Here is a 17490-nt window from a genome sequence, read left to right as displayed (position 1 = left end):
GTACCTTGAGTGCGTCCTGGGTGTCGTCCAGACAGTAGACTCTAATGTGGTACTCCAGGGTGGTGCTTGACACAGGGCCGAAGATGGCCAGTTTGAGGCGCTTGGCGGCAGCCTTGCTGACAGACTGGCCCACCAGGCAGTAGGTCCCCAGGGTCTCTGTCAGTAGATGACATGCCTCCTCATCCATCTGGATATAGCAGGGTGTGGTGAAGTTCTCCTCCCCGACCACTACCACATCCTGAAAGGGTCACACAAGGTTATTGTATGATGAGAGTGGGCATATTTCATTCCCCTGATAGAATTTCAACTCTTCAGAGAAACCCTTGTCCATACAGCATGGTTTGTGTGTGTGTGTGTGTGTGTGTGTGTGTGTGTGTGTGTGTGTGTGTGTGTGTGTGTGTGTGTGTGTGTGTGTGTGTGTGTGTGTGTGTGTGTGTGTGTGCACAAACAGCACACACTGGCCAAGTCTGACCTCTCCTCTAAGTCTCCTCTTTCTTGTTCCATAACTCTGTTTACCCACACTGTGATCCTGTACCTTCTTTTATCTATAATCCTTATCCTGACGCCTACAGTACACCAGCCACACACAAACATTCATTTTCCTGCTGTTATGAGGGGAGAAAGAAAGGAATTAAAAGCCTTTGCAGTAAGCTTGGCCGTTAAACAGTATAACAGCAACATTAAAGCTGGTCTTTAGCCTCTTTAATAGGACCTCAGAGACAGCACCAGTCATATAATGAGAGAATAGCAAGGCAAAGGGTGGGGTACAGTACTGCATTGAAGGCTGGACGACTGTTCACTTCCATTTAGACTACAATTAACCACTGGGTTGAAGCATGGATATGTACGGATTCTAACGCCTTCAGAATTCTCGTGGTACTGATGTGGTATTAAAATGTAAAGTAAAAATGAAGCATAAAGGTCCAGCGGTAGACTAGCATCCTGTCCAGGAGGTGTACTGGTACATCAAGCTGTCTGTCTCACTACAGAAACAGGAGATAGACTAGCATCCTGTCCAGGAGGTGTACTGGTACATCAAGCTGTCTGTCTCACTACAGAAACAGGAGATAGACTAGCATCCTGTCCAGGAGGTGTACTGGTACATCAAGCTGTCTGTCTCACTACAGAAACAGGAGATAGACTAGCATCCTGTCCAGGAGGTGTACTGGTACATGAAGCTGTCTGTCTCACTACAGAAACAGGAGAAAGACTAGCATCCTGTCCAGGAGGTGTACTGGTACATCAAGCTGTCTGTCTCACTACAGAAACAGCGTCCTGTCCAGGAGGTGTACTGGTACATCAAGCTGTCTGTCTCACTACAGAAACAGCGTCCTGTCCAGGAGGTGTACTGGTACATCAAGCTGTCTGTCTCACTACAGAAACAGCGTCCTGTCCAGGAGGTGAACCTTCGTCCCAGTCTGAGGTCTTGATCGCGCTGGAGCAGGTTTTCATCAAGGATCTCTCTGTACTTTGCTCCTTTCATCTTTCCATCGATCCTGAATAGTCTCTTTACATTTCAATTGAGCTATACCGCAGATCGTCTGCGATACGGATTGAATCGAGCCCTTAAGTTGTCTCTTTTCATTTGACTTTTGTATCGGAGTTGTTGCTCCTTTCCACCCCCGTCACCTTCTGAAGGATGATATATCTATAGTCTGGTCTGGTATGGAAGAGGACACATTATTATAGATCAACTCAGGTCCTTTTTCTGAAATGACTATTGAGCTCCAAATCACACCTTATCTGGAGTTATGTGCCTTTTGATGAGCCGTATCAATACGAGGTTGTAGAAAACCAATATTGTGTGAATCAGTTATTGCTTCTAACCACAGCTGTGATTTTCCCCAGAATATAGCTGACAGGCTGTGTCCAACTCTATGGCTGTGTCCAACTCCATGGATTGCATTCTGATCTGTGGCTCAATAAACCTAAGCACACACCCACCCACACACACACTGCATGCATAATTGTGGGCAGACATTGTGTTTCTGTGCGATAACAACAGTGACGCCTGCAGACAGTCTTATCACAAACAGTAACAACACGCCACCAATACAGGACCAGGTGGGCCTCTATCACACACACACCACTCCTCAGAGGTAGTCTGCTCACGCTGTGAGAGAGGGAGGGAAGGAGAGAAAGGAGAGAGGGAGAGATGGAGCAGAGGGAGGGAGGGATGGAGCAGAGGGAGGGAGGGATGGAGCAGAGGGAGGGAGGGATAAAACAGAGGGAGGGAGGGATGGAGCAGAGGGAGGGAGGGATAGAACAGAGGGAGGGAGGGATGGAGCAGAGGGAGGGAGGGATGGAACAGAGGGAGGGAGAGATGGAGCAGAGGGAGGGAGAGATGGAACAGAGGGAGGGAGGGATAAAACAGAGGGAGGGAGGGATGGAGCAGAGGGAGGGAGGGATGGAACAGAGGGAGGGAGGGATGGAGCAGAGGGAGGGAGAGATGGAACAGAGGGAGGGAGGGATGGAACAGAGGGAGGGAGGGATAAAACAGAGGGAGGGAGGGATGGAGCAGAGGGAGGGAGGGATGGAACAGAGGGAGGGAGGGATGGAACAGAGGGAGGGAGGGATGGATGGAGCAGAGGGAGGGAGGGATGGAGCAGAGGGAGGGATGTATGGAGCAGAGGGAGGGATGGATGGATGGAGCAGAGGGAGGGAGGGATGGAGCAGAGGGAGGGAGAGATGGAACAGAGGGAGGGATGGATGGAACAGAGGGAGGGAGGGATGGAGCAGAGGGAGGGAGGGATGGAACAGAGGGAGGGAGAGATGGAACAGAGGGATGGAGCAGAGGGAGGGAGAGATGGAACAGAGGGAGGGATGGAGCAGAGGGAGGGAGGGATGGAACAGAGGGAGGGAGGGATGGAACAGAGGGAGGGAGGGATGGAGCAGAGGGATGGATGGAGCAGAGGGAGGGATGGAACAGAGGGAGGGATGGAGCAGAGGGAGGGAGGGATGGAACAGAGGGAGAGATGGAGCAGAGGGAGGGAGGGATGGAACAGAGGGAGAGATGGAGCAGAGGGAGGGATGGAGCAGAGGGAGGGAGGGAAAGGAGGGAGGGAGGGATGGAACAGAGGGAGAGATGGAACAGAGGGAGGGAAGGATGGAGGGAGGGAGGGAGGGATGGAACAGAGGCAGGGATGGAACAGAGGGATGAAACAGAGGGGTGGAGGGGTGGAACTGAGGGGTGGAACTGGAGCAAATTCCTTGTGCTAACAGTTTTTCAACCATCCTGCTGGTCTAATTGAGTTTGGGTGCTGTGTTTACAGAGCCCTGCCAAGCGTGGCCCAGTCTGTCTTCTCCCCCTGCCATCACTACACTTATCCCTTTCTACAAGCATGTGCCTGCATCCCAAATGGTACCCTGTATAGTCCCTTACCTTTGACCAGAGCCTGTATAGTCCCCTACCTTTGACCAGAGCCCGTATGGAAGAGGATGGTATTTGGGACGCAGCCTGTCTTTATGTCTATATTGGCATGGGGGACCTCTGCAGTTCCTCCTACCCAGGAGACATGTCTGTTCCTCCAGACTATATATTCTGTATACAATTCAACACTATGACTTCCTTGTCAACAGCAGGTAAAGTATACACATATATGGGATATTTAATCTGACAAAGCTTCATGACAAAAAATGTTTTTCAAGCTTTTGCAAGCATCAATATTTCAGTTGTATTCTTCAATGACTAGTCACACCCTCTCAGCTATAGGTTGTGATCCCCTGATCAGACGTTGCTTGCATCAACCAATGGTCGCGTGCGATGTCATCGACTGTGCAGTCAGGCACCAGATTGCTGATACATGTGGTTAGCTGATACGTATTGTAAAACCTGGCATACGTCTGAGCAGGGGAACATGATCTGTGACTTATAAATAAGCCTGACCATTACAGCTATCGTTCTCACCTCCCATTGGCCCTGATTCAGCTGGTTCTTCAACTGGATCTGCCAGTCGTCTCCGTCGGCCTCGGCACAGTGATGAATGGTGAGGATGACTGGGCGGGTCAAGAGGGCCCCTGGGGGACCACAGCTCACCACGGGGCTCAACACGGTCTGAACATCCTCTACCGGTGGCCTAGAGAGTGAGAGAAGGAGAGAGAGAGATTTTAAAATGCTCCCTTCAGGGCAAAATGTATTGTCACTGTAGTAAACTTTTTTTTTACAGAACCTCAACTGATGTTTGCAGATGTGTGAATTTCCTTTGGTTACCGAATTACAGTGCATTCGGAAAGTATTCAGACCCCTTGACTTTTTCCTAATTTTGTTATGTTACAAACTTATTCTAAAATGGATTAAATCGTTTTTTTCCCCTCATCTACACACATTACCCCATAATGACAAAGCAAAAAAACAAACAAAAAACGGAAATATCACATTAACATAAGTAAGTATTTACTCAGTAATTTTTTGAAGCACATTTGGCAGGGAGTACAGCCTCAAGTGTTCTTGGGTATGACGCTACAAGCTTGGCACACCTGGATTTTGGGAGGTTCTCCTATTCTTCTCTGCAAATCCTCTCAAGATCTGTCAGGTTGGATGGGGAGCGTTGCTGCACAGCTATTTTAAGGTCTCTCTAGAGATGTTTGACTGGGTTCAAGTCTGGGCTGGCTGGGCCACTCAAGGACATTCAGAGACGTGTCCTAAAGCCACTCCTGCGTTGTCTTGGCTGTGTGCTTAGGGTCATTGTCCTGTTGGAAGGGAAACCTTCACCCCAGTCTGAGGGACTGGGGGTGTACTGGTACATCAAGCTGTCTGTCTCACTACAGAAACAGGAGAAAGATTAGCATCCTGTCCAGGAGGTGTACTGGTACATTAAGCTGTCTGTCTCACTACAGAAACAGGAGATAGACTAGCGTCCTGTCCAGGAGGTGAACCTTCGCCCCAGTCTGAGGTCCTGATCGCTCTGGAGCAGGTTTTCATCAAGGATCTCTCTGTACTTTGCTCCGTTTATCTTTCCATCGATCCTGAATAGTCTCCCAGTCCCTGCCACTGAAAAACATCCCCACAGCATGATGCTGCCATCACCATGCTTCACCACCTCAGTTTGGCCGGGCGGCCAGCTCTAGGAAGAGTCTTGGTGGTTCCAAACTTCTTCCCATTTAAGAATGATAGAGGCCACTGTGTTCTTGAGGATCTTCAATGCTTCAGAAATGTTTTGGTACCCTTCCCCAGATCTCTGCCTCGACACAATCCTGTCTCTGAGCTCTATGGACAATTCCTTTGATCTCATGGCTTGGTTTTTGCTCAGACATGCGCTGTCAACTGTGGGACCTTACAGTGGGTATAGAAAGTCCCCACCCTCTTTCAAAATGTTCACCTTTTGTTACCTTACAGCCTGAAATGAAAACACATAAAATTTGACTTTTTCTGGTGTTATTTACACACAGTAACCCACAATATTCAAGTTTAAAAAAAAACTCAAGTAAAATACGCTTGTTGGATAAGTGAACCCCCCTTTAGAATTGCAATTGCAAACTTGCTGAGGTATAACCAACCACCTTCCAGATCACAAATCAAGCTAATTGGCTTCCATCGGTGATCAATTGTATTGACTTTGATTAGTTCAGAATAAAACCAGTTGTTCATAGAGGACTCCACTGCTTAGTACTGCAATTAAAAGCACAAGTCAGGGGATGGATGTACAAATATTTCAAAGGCTTTGTCTATCCTTTAGAGCACAGTTAAGACCATTATAAAGAATTGGTTAAGGTGTATGGCACCACCCAGACCCTGTACAGATTAGGCCGTCCCTCCAAACTGGATGACCAGGCAAGGAGGAGACTGATCAGAGAGGCTACCAAGAAGCCAATGGCGACTGTGAAGGAGGCAAAGACTGGTCAATGTGTGCATGTGACCACAATATCACAAGCGTTCCACAAATCTGGCCTCTATGAAAGGTGACAAGAACAAAAAAACACTCCTCAAAAAAAGCCACTATCAAGTCTCGTTTGAGCTTTGCCAAAAAGCACATTGTAAATTCCAAGGCCAAGTGGTAAAAAGTCCTATGGTCAGATGTGACCAAAATTGACCTTTTTGTCCTAAACGTAAAACAATATGTCTGGTGAAAACCCAATATATTTTTCCACCCAGAGAACACCATGCCAACAGTAAAGCATGGCGTTGGCAGCGCCTTGTTGTGGGGTGTTTCTCTTCGGCAGGGACTGGATAGGATAGAAGGGAAAATGGAAAGTGCAAAATACCGACAGATTCTTGTCCTTGAGTGGCCGAGTCAGAGCCCCGACGTAAATCCCATCAAGAATCTGTGGAATGACTTGATGAGTGCAGTCCATGACCGGTCACCATATAATTTGACTGAGCTTCAACAATTCTGCAGGGAAGAATTGGCAAATATTGCACAGTCTAGATGTGCAAAGTTAGTAGAGACGTATTCAAAGAGACTCATGGCTGTAATTCAAGCAAAAGGTGGTTCCACCAAGTATTAACTCAGGGGGTGTTCACTTATCCAAATAGAGTATTTTACTGTTTTAATTGTAGATAATTTTCAGAGTTTTTAAAAATGTTCTTTTCACTTGGATATTCTGGGTTACTGTCTGTAAATAAATCCGGAAGAAAGTCTGATTTTATGTGTTTTCATTTCAGGCTGTAAGGCAACAAAAGGTGAACATTTTGAAAGGGGATGGTGACTTTCTATACCCACTGTAGACAGTTGTGTGTTTTTCCAAATCATGTCCAATCAATTGAATTTACCACAGGTGGACACCAATCAAGTTGTAGAAACATCTCATGGATGATCAATGGAAACAGGATGCACCTAAGCTCAATGTCAAGACTCATAGCAAAGGGTCTGAATATTTATGTAAATACGGTATCTGGTTTTTATTTTTAATACATTTGCAAACATTTCTACAAACCTGTTTTCTGTTTGTCATTATGGGGTGTAGATTGGTGAGGAAAACATGTAATTTAATACATTTCAGAATAAGGCAGTAACGCAACAAAGTGTGGAAAAAGTCTCGGGGTCTGATTATTTTCCGAATGCACTGTATATACACAGCATCTTTTCTATTAAATTTCTCTTGAGTAGTGGACAAAATGTTTCAAATATGATTGGTACAGAAAATCTGTCTTTTATCTGGGTAATACTGGGATTGGTATCATTGGCGGTGGGTAAGAATACAGGGGCTTAGCTGGTATTGAGCTGCTTATTGGTTGAAGACGGGAGAGTAGAACCCAGGACAGGCAGGGAGGCAGGCTGACAGAACACCCAGGAAGGAAGGCAGGCAGGCTGACAGAACAGCTAGGCAGGAAGGCAGGCAGGCAGGCTCACAGAACAGCCAGGCAGGAAGGCTGACAGAACAGGCTGACAGAACAAGCAGGCAGAACAGGAACGCAGGTAGGCAGGCAGGCTGACAGAATAGGCTGACAGGAATGCAGGCAGGCTGACAGAATAGGCTGACAGGAAGGCAGGCAGGCTGACAGAATAGGCTGACAGGAAGGCAGGCAGGCTGACAGAACAGGGTGACAGGAAGGCAGGCAGGATGACAGAACAGGGTGACAGGAAGGCCCTGGTGCTGTTGCTGTGCTAATGGAGCTCACCTCATGCTGTCCTTCCTGTGCACCGTCACGTACATCTCATACACACGACCCTGAGGAACGGCACCCGCTGGCACCAGCAAGCTCACACCTGCAGGAGGGAGGGAGGGAGGGAGAAAGAGCGAGAGCGTGGAGAGAGCGAGAATGCAGAGAGAGAGCAAGAGAAGGAGCGACAGGGAGCAAGAAAAAGTGAGCGAAGGAGATAGAGAGAGCGAGAGAAGGATAGAGAGGGAGAGAGAGTAAGAGAAGGAGAGGGAGAAAGAGAGAAAGCACAAGTCAGGTCAGTAAGTCACACCGCAGGCTGGACTCCTGAAAACAACACAGACTGGGCTAGGTGAGAGGCACACATCCACATCAACTATATACCCACACCCCCACATTAAATATCTCAAGTGGCCAACAAACAGGCCTCCTCTTGGTCCCAGTAGCCACTTATCAGGCTTTTAGCCTGTGTCTGTGATTTGGACTCATTTGGACACAAGGCTGTTTCCTATGTGACTGTTCCTCCTCTTTGTCCAAGTATCCACTTATCAGGCTTTTAGCCTGTGTCTAATTTGCACTCATTTGGACACAGGGCTGTTTCCTATGTGACTGTTTACTGTGTTCAGTCCCTCCAGCAGGGAGTGAGGCTCTCATCCAATCACTAATTCCCCAGGTCGCTGTGGGGAGCGCTCCAGAGGGTGACATTTGCACTGTTCCCCTGTGCCTCCAGCCAAACACTTACTACAACTAAAGGGGAACTAAAGTGTCAGTGAGTGGGAACACAAGGAACACTCCAACCCAACAAGAAAGGACAGTAGGCTGTGGCTGCACAGGAGCTGCACAGTAGAACAGAGGTTCAATTAAACCCTACATCAATACTGCTGGCCAGCTTGATCAGGCTCTTATGTGGAAGTATGACTGTATATCATGTTGGGTAACACTGCTCTCAAACCTGTGTAGTAACACTGTACTTACACCAAAATGTAACACATATATATATTTAAGCAATAAGGCACGAGAGGGTGTGGTATACAACCAATATACCACGGCTAAGGGCTGTTCTTAGGCACGATGCATTGCTGAGTGCCTGGACACAGCCCTTAGCCGTTATATATTGGCCATATATCACAAACCCCAGAGGTGCCTTATTGCTATTATAAACTGGTTACCAACGTAATTAGAGCAGTAAAAATGTATGTTTTGTCATACCCATGGTATACGCTCTGATATACCATGGCTGTCAGCCAATCAGCATTCAGGGCTCGAACCGCCCAGTTTATAAATATATGTAAAACATATTGTTACATAGCTCGTTAGTGATTGTGTTTTACCTGCATATAAAACAGTTGAATATTTAATTGTTTTAGTTAAAGGGACTTCCTTCCACTTGTGTTAAAAACAAGTACTGCCCAAACTTCATCACTAGGAGCAATTAACCAAATACTGTCACAACAATGTTATTATTGTAGTAATTAGGCGACATTGTTACAACACAGGCAGAGCAACCTCATGTAAAGTATTCTAGAATAGTTGTCTATGCTCGTTACTGGACATCGAATGTAACGCAATGAGTGTTCTCTCTTCTCTGTCCCCAGGGCAGGTCTTGGGAACAGCTCCCAAACTGCCTATCACTTACCCTGTGCCATTATAACATGACGAAAACTAACTCAAACACAACACTAAAGGGACAAACCGGATTGAATCATCACATTCATTGTGTTTAATCAACTCCAAGCCACAATCCCATTTACTTGGCCCTAATCGGAGCTAATACTCTAATGGCCCAGGCGTGGGCAGCCCCTAGGAACCTTCTATAAGTGGACTGTATTTCATCTCCCCAAGGATCTACAGTCATGTATGTCTGAATCCCAAACGGAATCCCATGCATGAGGCATGAGCTGGGATCTGGCGCAGTTAGCGTTAGTGCTAGGAAAAAAATACAAAATAAAAGTGCACCCCTTTGGGTCCCCAGGACCAGAACCAGGGCCAGGACCAGAACCAGGACCAGAACCAAAACCAGGACCAGGACAAGGACCAGGACCAGGACCAGAACCAAAACCAGGACCAGGACCAGAACCAGGACCAGAACCAAAACCAGGACCAGAACCAGGACCAGGACCAGAACCAGGACCAGGACCAGAACCAGTTACGGTAAAGTGATCAGGACAGACTATCAATAACATGCAATATAGTAGGCTACGTGAATAAGTCTACTACAGTAAAGTGATCAGGACAGACTATCAATAACATCCAATATAGTAGGCTACGTGAATTAGTCTACTACAGTAAAGTGATCAGGACAGACTATCAATAACATCCAATATAGTAGGCTACGTGAATAAGTCTACTACAGTAAAGTGATCAGGACAGACTATCAATAACATCCAATATAGTAGGCTACGTGAATTAGTCTACTACAGTAAAGTGATCAGGACAGACTATCAATAACATCCAATATAGTAGGCTACGTGAATAAGTCTACTACAGTAAAGTGATCAGGACAGACTATCAATAACATCCAATATAGTAGGCTACGTGAATTAGTCTACTACAGTAAAGTGATCAGGACAGACTATCAATAACATCCAATATAGTAGGCTACGTGAATTAGTCTACTACGGTACAGTGAGCTGACACAGTACTGGCAACATGGCAACTGTTACACCTCAGTCAGCTACAGTTACCTCTCAATGTGCTTCCGAAACAGCGACTGATTAGCTTGACATGTCTCCAGCCAGCTATCGGCTTTCATGTCATTCATTAAGCAGGTTGCCATGTTCTCCATCTGCTGGCAAACCCGTCACTCCCTTTGAATTAGCTCTTCCATTCATCACCTCGGGATGGGGAGGAATTCCTCCCTGACACAGAGATTTATGTGGCAGATTTTGACATTGCATTGAGAATGGATGGTGGTGCCATACAGACTTGCTGTCAGCAGCTGCTGAGAGCAGAGAATAGCATACAGGTGCCAAAGAGGAGGTAAGTCAGTTATGCAGCCTGCTGACAATATCACCAACCTGAAACTCTGTCAACACGCTGGCAATTCAATACAATACTGAAACACTCAACAACTGTCAGTTCAATACAGTACTGAAACACTGTCAACGAACTGTCAATTCAATACAGTACTGAAACACTGTCAACGAACTGTCAATTCAATACAGTACTGAAACACTGTCAACGAACTGTCAATTCAATACAGTACTGAAACACTGTCAATGAACTGTCAATTCAATACAGTACTGAAACACTGTCAACGAACTGTCAGTTCAATACAGTGCTGAAACACTCAACAACTGTCAGTTCAATACAGTACTGAAACACTGTCAACGAACTGTCAGTTCAATACAATACTGAAACACTGTCAACGAACTGTCAATTCAATACAGTGCTGAAACACTGTCAATGAACTGTCAGTTCAATACAGTACTGAAACACTGTCAACGAACTGTCAGTTCAATACACTACTGAAACACTGTCAATGAACTGTCAATTCAATACAATACTGAAACACTCAACAACTGTCAGTTCAATACAGTACTGAAACACTGTCAACGAACTGAGAGAAATAGTAATGGCGTGTTTTTGTAGGCACTAACTCTGCCATGGTTCGTTGGACAAAGCCTATGAGAAAAATGAATGGCGTTTTGGGATAAAAGCTGAAAATAAGGTCCTTGGTAAAAACAGGCTTAGGAGATCTTATACATTTTGTTCTATGAAATAATCTTCATCAGTCACTTTTTGCGTATTTTGAAGAATTTAAGTAATAACAAAAAACACAAAACTTCATAATTCATAAAGGTCATGTTAACTGACTGATATTACCTCAGCACAAAACATAAAGACTTCATAATTCATAAAGGTCATGTTAACTGACTGCTATTACCTCAGAACAAAACATAAAGACTTCATCATTCATAAAGGTCATGTTAACTGACTGATATTACCTCAGAACAAAACATAAAGACTTCATAATTCATAAAGGTCATGTTAACTGACTGATATTACGTCAGAACAAAACATAAAGACTTCATAATTCATAAAGGTCATGTTAACTGACTGATATTACCTCAGAACAAAACATAAAAACTTCATAATTCATAAAGGTCATGTTAACTGACTGCTATTACCTCAGAACAAAACGTATAAGATCTCCTAAGCCGGTGTTAACCTCAGACCTAATTCCTGAACAAACCAGAGGTAACTTATTTCCGGGTTTTAGGACTACAAGCTCTATACTATCAACAAACTGTCCATTCAATACTGAAATACTGTCAATGAACTGATGAGTGGCATCTCAACTGGGTATCTAAGAGTTAGAGAGTGTGTCCCTAATGAGAGAAAATAGGCACTGACAGGGGGGCGGCATGGAGGCATGATGGCAGGGTGGCATGATGACAGGGTGGCAGGGTGGCATGATGGCAGGGTGGCATGATGACAGGGTGGCAGGGTGGCACGATGGCAGGGTGGCATGATGACAGGGTGGCACGATGGCAGGGTGGCATGATGACAGGGTGGCAGGGTGGCACGATGGCAGGGTGGTAGCATGGCAGGGTGGCATGATGGCAGGGTGGCATGGTGGCAGGCTGGCAGGGGGGCATGATGGCAGGGTGGCATGACAGGGTGACAGGGGGGCATGATGGCAGGGTGGCATGGCAGGGTGACGGGGGCATGATGGCAGGGTGGCATGGCAGGGTGACAAGGGGGCAGGCTGGTGGCATGGCAGGGTGGCATGATGACAGGGTGGTGGCATGGCAGGGTGGCATGATGGCAGGGTGACATGGGGGCAGGGTGGTGGCATTGCAGGGTGGCATGATGACAGGGTGGTGGCATGGCAGGGTGGCATGATGGCAGGGTGACAGGGGGCAGGGTGACAGGGTGGTGGCATGGCAGGGTCGCATGATGGCAGGGTGGCATGGTGACAGGGTGGCATGATGCCATGGTGGCAGGGTGCCATGGTGGGAGGGTGGCATGGTGGCAGGGTGGTGGCATGGCAGAGTGACATGATGACAGGGTGGCATGGTGGCAGGGTGGTGGCATAGCAGGGTGGCATGATGGCAGGGTGATAGTGTGGCATGATGGCATGGTGGCAGGGTGCCATGGTGGCAGGGTGGCATGGTGGCAGGGTGGTGGCATGGCAGAGTGACATGATGGCAGGGTGGCAGGGTGGTGGCATGGCAGGGTGGTGGCATGGCAGAGTGACATGATGGCAGGGTGGCATGGTGGCAGGGTGGTGGCATGGCAGGGTGATATGGTGGCAGGGTGGTGGCATGGCAGAGTGACATGATGGCAGGGTGGCATGGTGGCAGGGTGGTGGCATGGCAGAGTGACATGATGGCAGGGTGGCATGGTGGCAGGGTGGTGGCATGGCAGGGTGATATGGTGGCAGGGTGGCAGCGTGGCAGGGTGGCAGGGTGGCAGGGTGGCATGATGGCATGATGGCAGGGTGATATGGTGGCAGGGTGGCATGATGGCAGGGTGATATGGTGGCAGGGTGGCATGATGGCAGGGTGGCATGTTGACAGGGTGGCATGATGGCATGATGACAGGGTGGCGGGCAAGAGTCTCACAGGCCTTTATACACTTATGCTATTTGATGTGGAGAAGATAGAATCACAATAATCACACACTCATAGTGAGTCCTGAACCAGATCCATTAGAAGTCTAGAATAGAAGCTTCATTTACAGTACTTAAAGAACAACAGAAAACTGGACTGGACTGAGCTGTACTGTACTGGGCTGGCCTGGTATCTACACATCCACCTGTTATAAAGTGTGACTCAGTCATTAGTTTTGGGCTCAGAGAAATGACAGTACCACTGGGCTTCTGCATCGCTTACTCTGACGTTTAGGCTGGGTATCTGTAAAGCACTTAACTGGTGATGAAAAAAGTTGATCATATATTCTGATGCCTAGACTCTTTACCTCTATAGATATCTAACCATACCACTCCAGTATCCCTGCATATTGTAAATATGGTATTGGCACCGACCATGGAACTATCCCGGTATATAACTACTGACCTGACCCTGTATATTGCTACTGACCCTGGAACTGACCCTGTATATTGCTACTGACCCTGGAACTGTCTCTGTATATAGCTACTGACCCTGGAACTGACCCTGTATATAGCTACTGACCCTGTATATAGCTACTGGCCCTGGAACTGACCCTGTATATTGCTACTGTCCCTGGAACTGACCCTGTATATTGCTACTGACCCTGGAACTGTCTCTGTATATAGCTACTGACCCTGGAACTGACCCTGTATATAGCTACTGACCCTGTATATAGCTACTGACCCTGGTACTGACCCTGTATTTAGCTACTGACCTTGGTACTGACCCTGTATATAGCTACTGACCCTGGAACTGCCGCTGTATATAGCTATACTGACCCTGGAACTGCCCCTGTATATAGCTACTGACCCTGTATATAGCTACTGACCCTGGAACTGACCCTGTATATAGCTATACTGACCCTGGAACTGCCCCTGTATTTAGTTATACTGACCCTGGAACTGCCCCTGTATTTAGTTATACTGACCCTGGAACTGCCCCTGTATTTAGCTACTGACCCTGGTACTGAGCCTGTATATAGCTACTGACCCTGGTATTGACCCTGTATATAGCTACTGACCCTGGTATTGACCCTGTATATAGCTACTGACCCTGGAACTGACCCTGTATATAGCTACTGACCCTGGAACTGACCCTGTATATAGCTACTGACCCTGGAACTGACCCTGTATATAGCTACTGACCCTGGAACTGACCCTGTATTTAGCTATACTGACCCTGGTACTGACCCTGTATTTAGCTACTGACCCTGGTACTGACCCTGTATTTAGCTACTGACCCTGGAACTGACCCTGTATTTAGCTACTGACCCTGGAACTGACCCTGTATATAGCTACTGACCCTGGAACTGACCCTGTATATAGCTACTGACCCTGGAACTGACCCTGTATATAGCTACTGACCCTGGAACTGACCCTGTATATAGCTATACTGACCCTGGTACTGACCCTGTATTTAGCTACTGACCCTGGAACTGACCCTGTATTTAGCTACTGACCCTGGAACTGACCCTGTATTTAGCTATACTGACCCTGGTACTGACCCTGTATTTAGCTACTGACCCTGGAACTGACCCTGTATTTAGCTACTGACCCTGGTACTGACCCTGTATATAGCTACTGACCCTGGTACTGACCCTGTATATAGCTACTGACCCTGGAACTGACCCTGTATTTAGCTATACTGACCCTGGTACTGACCCTGTATTTAGCTACTGACCCTGGAACTGACCCTGGAACTGACCCTGTATATAGCTATACTGACCCTGGTACTGACCCTGTATTTAGCTACTGACCCTGGAACTGACCCTGGAACTGACCCTGTATATAGCTACTGACCCTGGAACTGACCCTGTATTTAGCTATACTGACCCTGGTACTGACCCTGTATTTAGCTACTGACCCTGGAACTGACCCTGGAACTGACCCTGTATATAGCTACTGACCCTGGAACTGACCCTGTATTTAGCTATACTGACCCTGGTACTGACCCTGTATTTAGCTATACTGACCCTGGTACTGACCCTGTATATAGCTATACTGACCCTGGAACTGACCCTGTATTTAGCTATACTGACCCTGGTACTGACCCTGTATTTAGCTACTGACCCTGGTACTGACCCTGTATTTAGCTACTGACCCTGGTACTGACCCTGTATATAGCTATACTGACCCTGGAACTGACCCTGTATTTAGCTATACTGACCCTGGTACTGACCCTGTATATAGCTATACTGACCCTGGAACTGACCCTGTATTTAGCTATACTGACCCTGGTACTGAGCCTGTATATAGCTACTGACCCTGGTACTGACCCTGTATTTAGCTACTGACCCTGGTACTGAGCCTGTATATAGCTACTGACCCTGGTACTGACCCTGTATTTAGCTTACTTACTTTCTAGTGTTCTTCTTATTTATATTTCTCATGTGTCTTTGTTCTATTTGACTTTTTTATTAATGTTTTATTGTACTACTGCATTGTTGGGAAAGAGCAAGAAAAGGCATTTCACTGTACTAGTGCACGTGACAATAAACACTTGAAACAGGGCTTGTTAAAAATACATTTGATTGATTGAGTACCTGAGTTGGGCACAATGAGGTGTCCTCCCTGGGAGTTGAAGGATCCTGCGGCGGTGCAGGAGGGGTCTCGGGTCCGAGCCAGGCTCTGGTTACGCAGGTTCATGTTCTCACTGTCCAGCAGGGACTGGGTGACCATAGAGGACAGCTTGGAGGAAAAGTCAGACAGGTCTTCCGAGGGAGTGACCAGGCCAGAGGAGTTGTACACCTTGATCTTCAGGTTGGGCAGGGGGTCCAGGAGGGGCGAGTTGGTCATGGGGATCTTGTCGGACACGTCGTGCAGGGCGTAGACGGGGCCGCGGTACATGGCCGCAGCGTTGGTCAGGTCCGGGGGAGCGGTTAGCAAGTCAGCTGGGGGTCAGAGGTCAGCGATGATTGGATAATACGTTTTGTCAAATTCCAAATTTACATTTAACAAAATGTGTTATTTAGCCGTGTAAATCAATAACAAATTATGTTCACAATAATAACCTGGTTGATCAAGAGCAGACTGCATCAGGAAGTCTGTACCATAGGTTTATATTTAGGAATTATTGTCTCAAAATCACACAATGGGTCAAATGATTCAGTTACATTACTTTACAAGACTTATTGGATGAGGCATTTTCTCTACAGGGGACTTTTATTAAGAGCCCCGACACTCGGTCTGAACATTAACACTGATTGCTAATTAATATGCAGCTCGTTAGCATGCCACAACAGACACACCTGCTCTGAATGTGGCAGTTGATTACGCTCTGGGTTAAAGTTTCCCCTAGGTACAGATCTAGGATTAGCTTCCCCTCCCCTCATGCTAACATTAACCATTAGTGAACATCTAATCCAATGGCTACCCAGACTATTTGCATTGCCACCCGCCCCCACCCCCTCTTCTACGCTGCTGCTACTCTCTGTTATTATCTATGCATAGTCACTTTAATAACTCTACCTACATGTACATATTACCTCGACGAAGCGGTGCCCCCACACACTGACTCTGTACTGGTACCCCCCTGTATATGGCCTCGCTATTGTTATTTACTGCTGCTCTTTAACTATTTGTTATTCTTATCTCTGACTTTTTTTTTTAGGTATTTTCTTAAAACTGCATTGTTGGTTATGGGCTTGTAGATAAGCATTTCACTGTAAGGTCCACACCTGTTGTATTCGGCTCATGTGACAAATAACATTTGATTTGATTTGATTTAGTGGTGAAAATGCAAAACGGACCTAAGATCAGCGTCTAGGGGCAACTTCACCCTACACCGTTAAACCTGAAAAAGCAGAGCCTCCATAAGAAGGCTTCCATCTTATATCTACTTCACCTGTGGTACAGTATATGGAACACACTTGCAGGTTCAACATAATTGTTTTCATTGAAATACAATAGTTGCTCTTGAATGAGATTGCCTAACTCAGTGGAACCAATGGAATAGTCCCAAAGGTGCAAACTCTGACCATGAGGCACTACAGAGACTTGATGAAACGCTGAAAGCATTAGAAACCAGGTATGATCTCATAAAGCACTGAACATTCATTAAACATAAATTCCTTTGTCTGAGTCTGTTAGTCTATGGTTCCATCCATCATCTTTGGCAAGATACGGACAAAAGACGCTGACAGCGTACCAAATAGCACCCTATTCCCTATGTAGTGCACTGCTTCCATATGGGCCCTGGTGAAAAGTAGTGCACTACATAGGGAATAGGGTGCCATTTTGGGACGTAACAGCTAATAATCCTGTTTCCATTCACAGTAGGAGCTCGTCCACTACTTTAGTTTGTTTGTGAAACCCTGCACACCGTTCTGACCCTCAC

The 17490-nt window shown here is 46.7% G+C and overlaps 1 protein-coding gene across 2 annotated transcripts in view; it reads right to left on the bottom strand.

Moving 5' to 3' along the window:
- unc5ca (unc-5 netrin receptor Ca) overlaps positions 1-17490 on the bottom strand; it is a 275938-nt gene that overhangs the window by 21173 nt on the left and 237275 nt on the right. For both annotated transcript variants that reach the window (XM_029717973.1, XM_029717974.1), the window contains 4 exons: positions 15698-16045; positions 7559-7646; positions 3908-4076; positions 5-238 (listed from right to left, as the gene is read on the bottom strand). In XM_029717973.1, coding sequence (XP_029573833.1) covers positions 5-238; positions 3908-4076; positions 7559-7646; positions 15698-16045 — 839 coding nt within the window. The remainder of the gene's footprint in view (positions 1-4; positions 239-3907; positions 4077-7558; positions 7647-15697; positions 16046-17490) is intronic.

Source organism: Salmo trutta, chromosome 27 (assembly GCF_901001165.1).
Source record: "Salmo trutta chromosome 27, fSalTru1.1, whole genome shotgun sequence".
Lineage (NCBI taxonomy): Eukaryota > Metazoa > Chordata > Actinopteri > Salmoniformes > Salmonidae > Salmo > Salmo trutta.
This window is presented reverse-complemented; position numbering and strand designations above follow the sequence as displayed.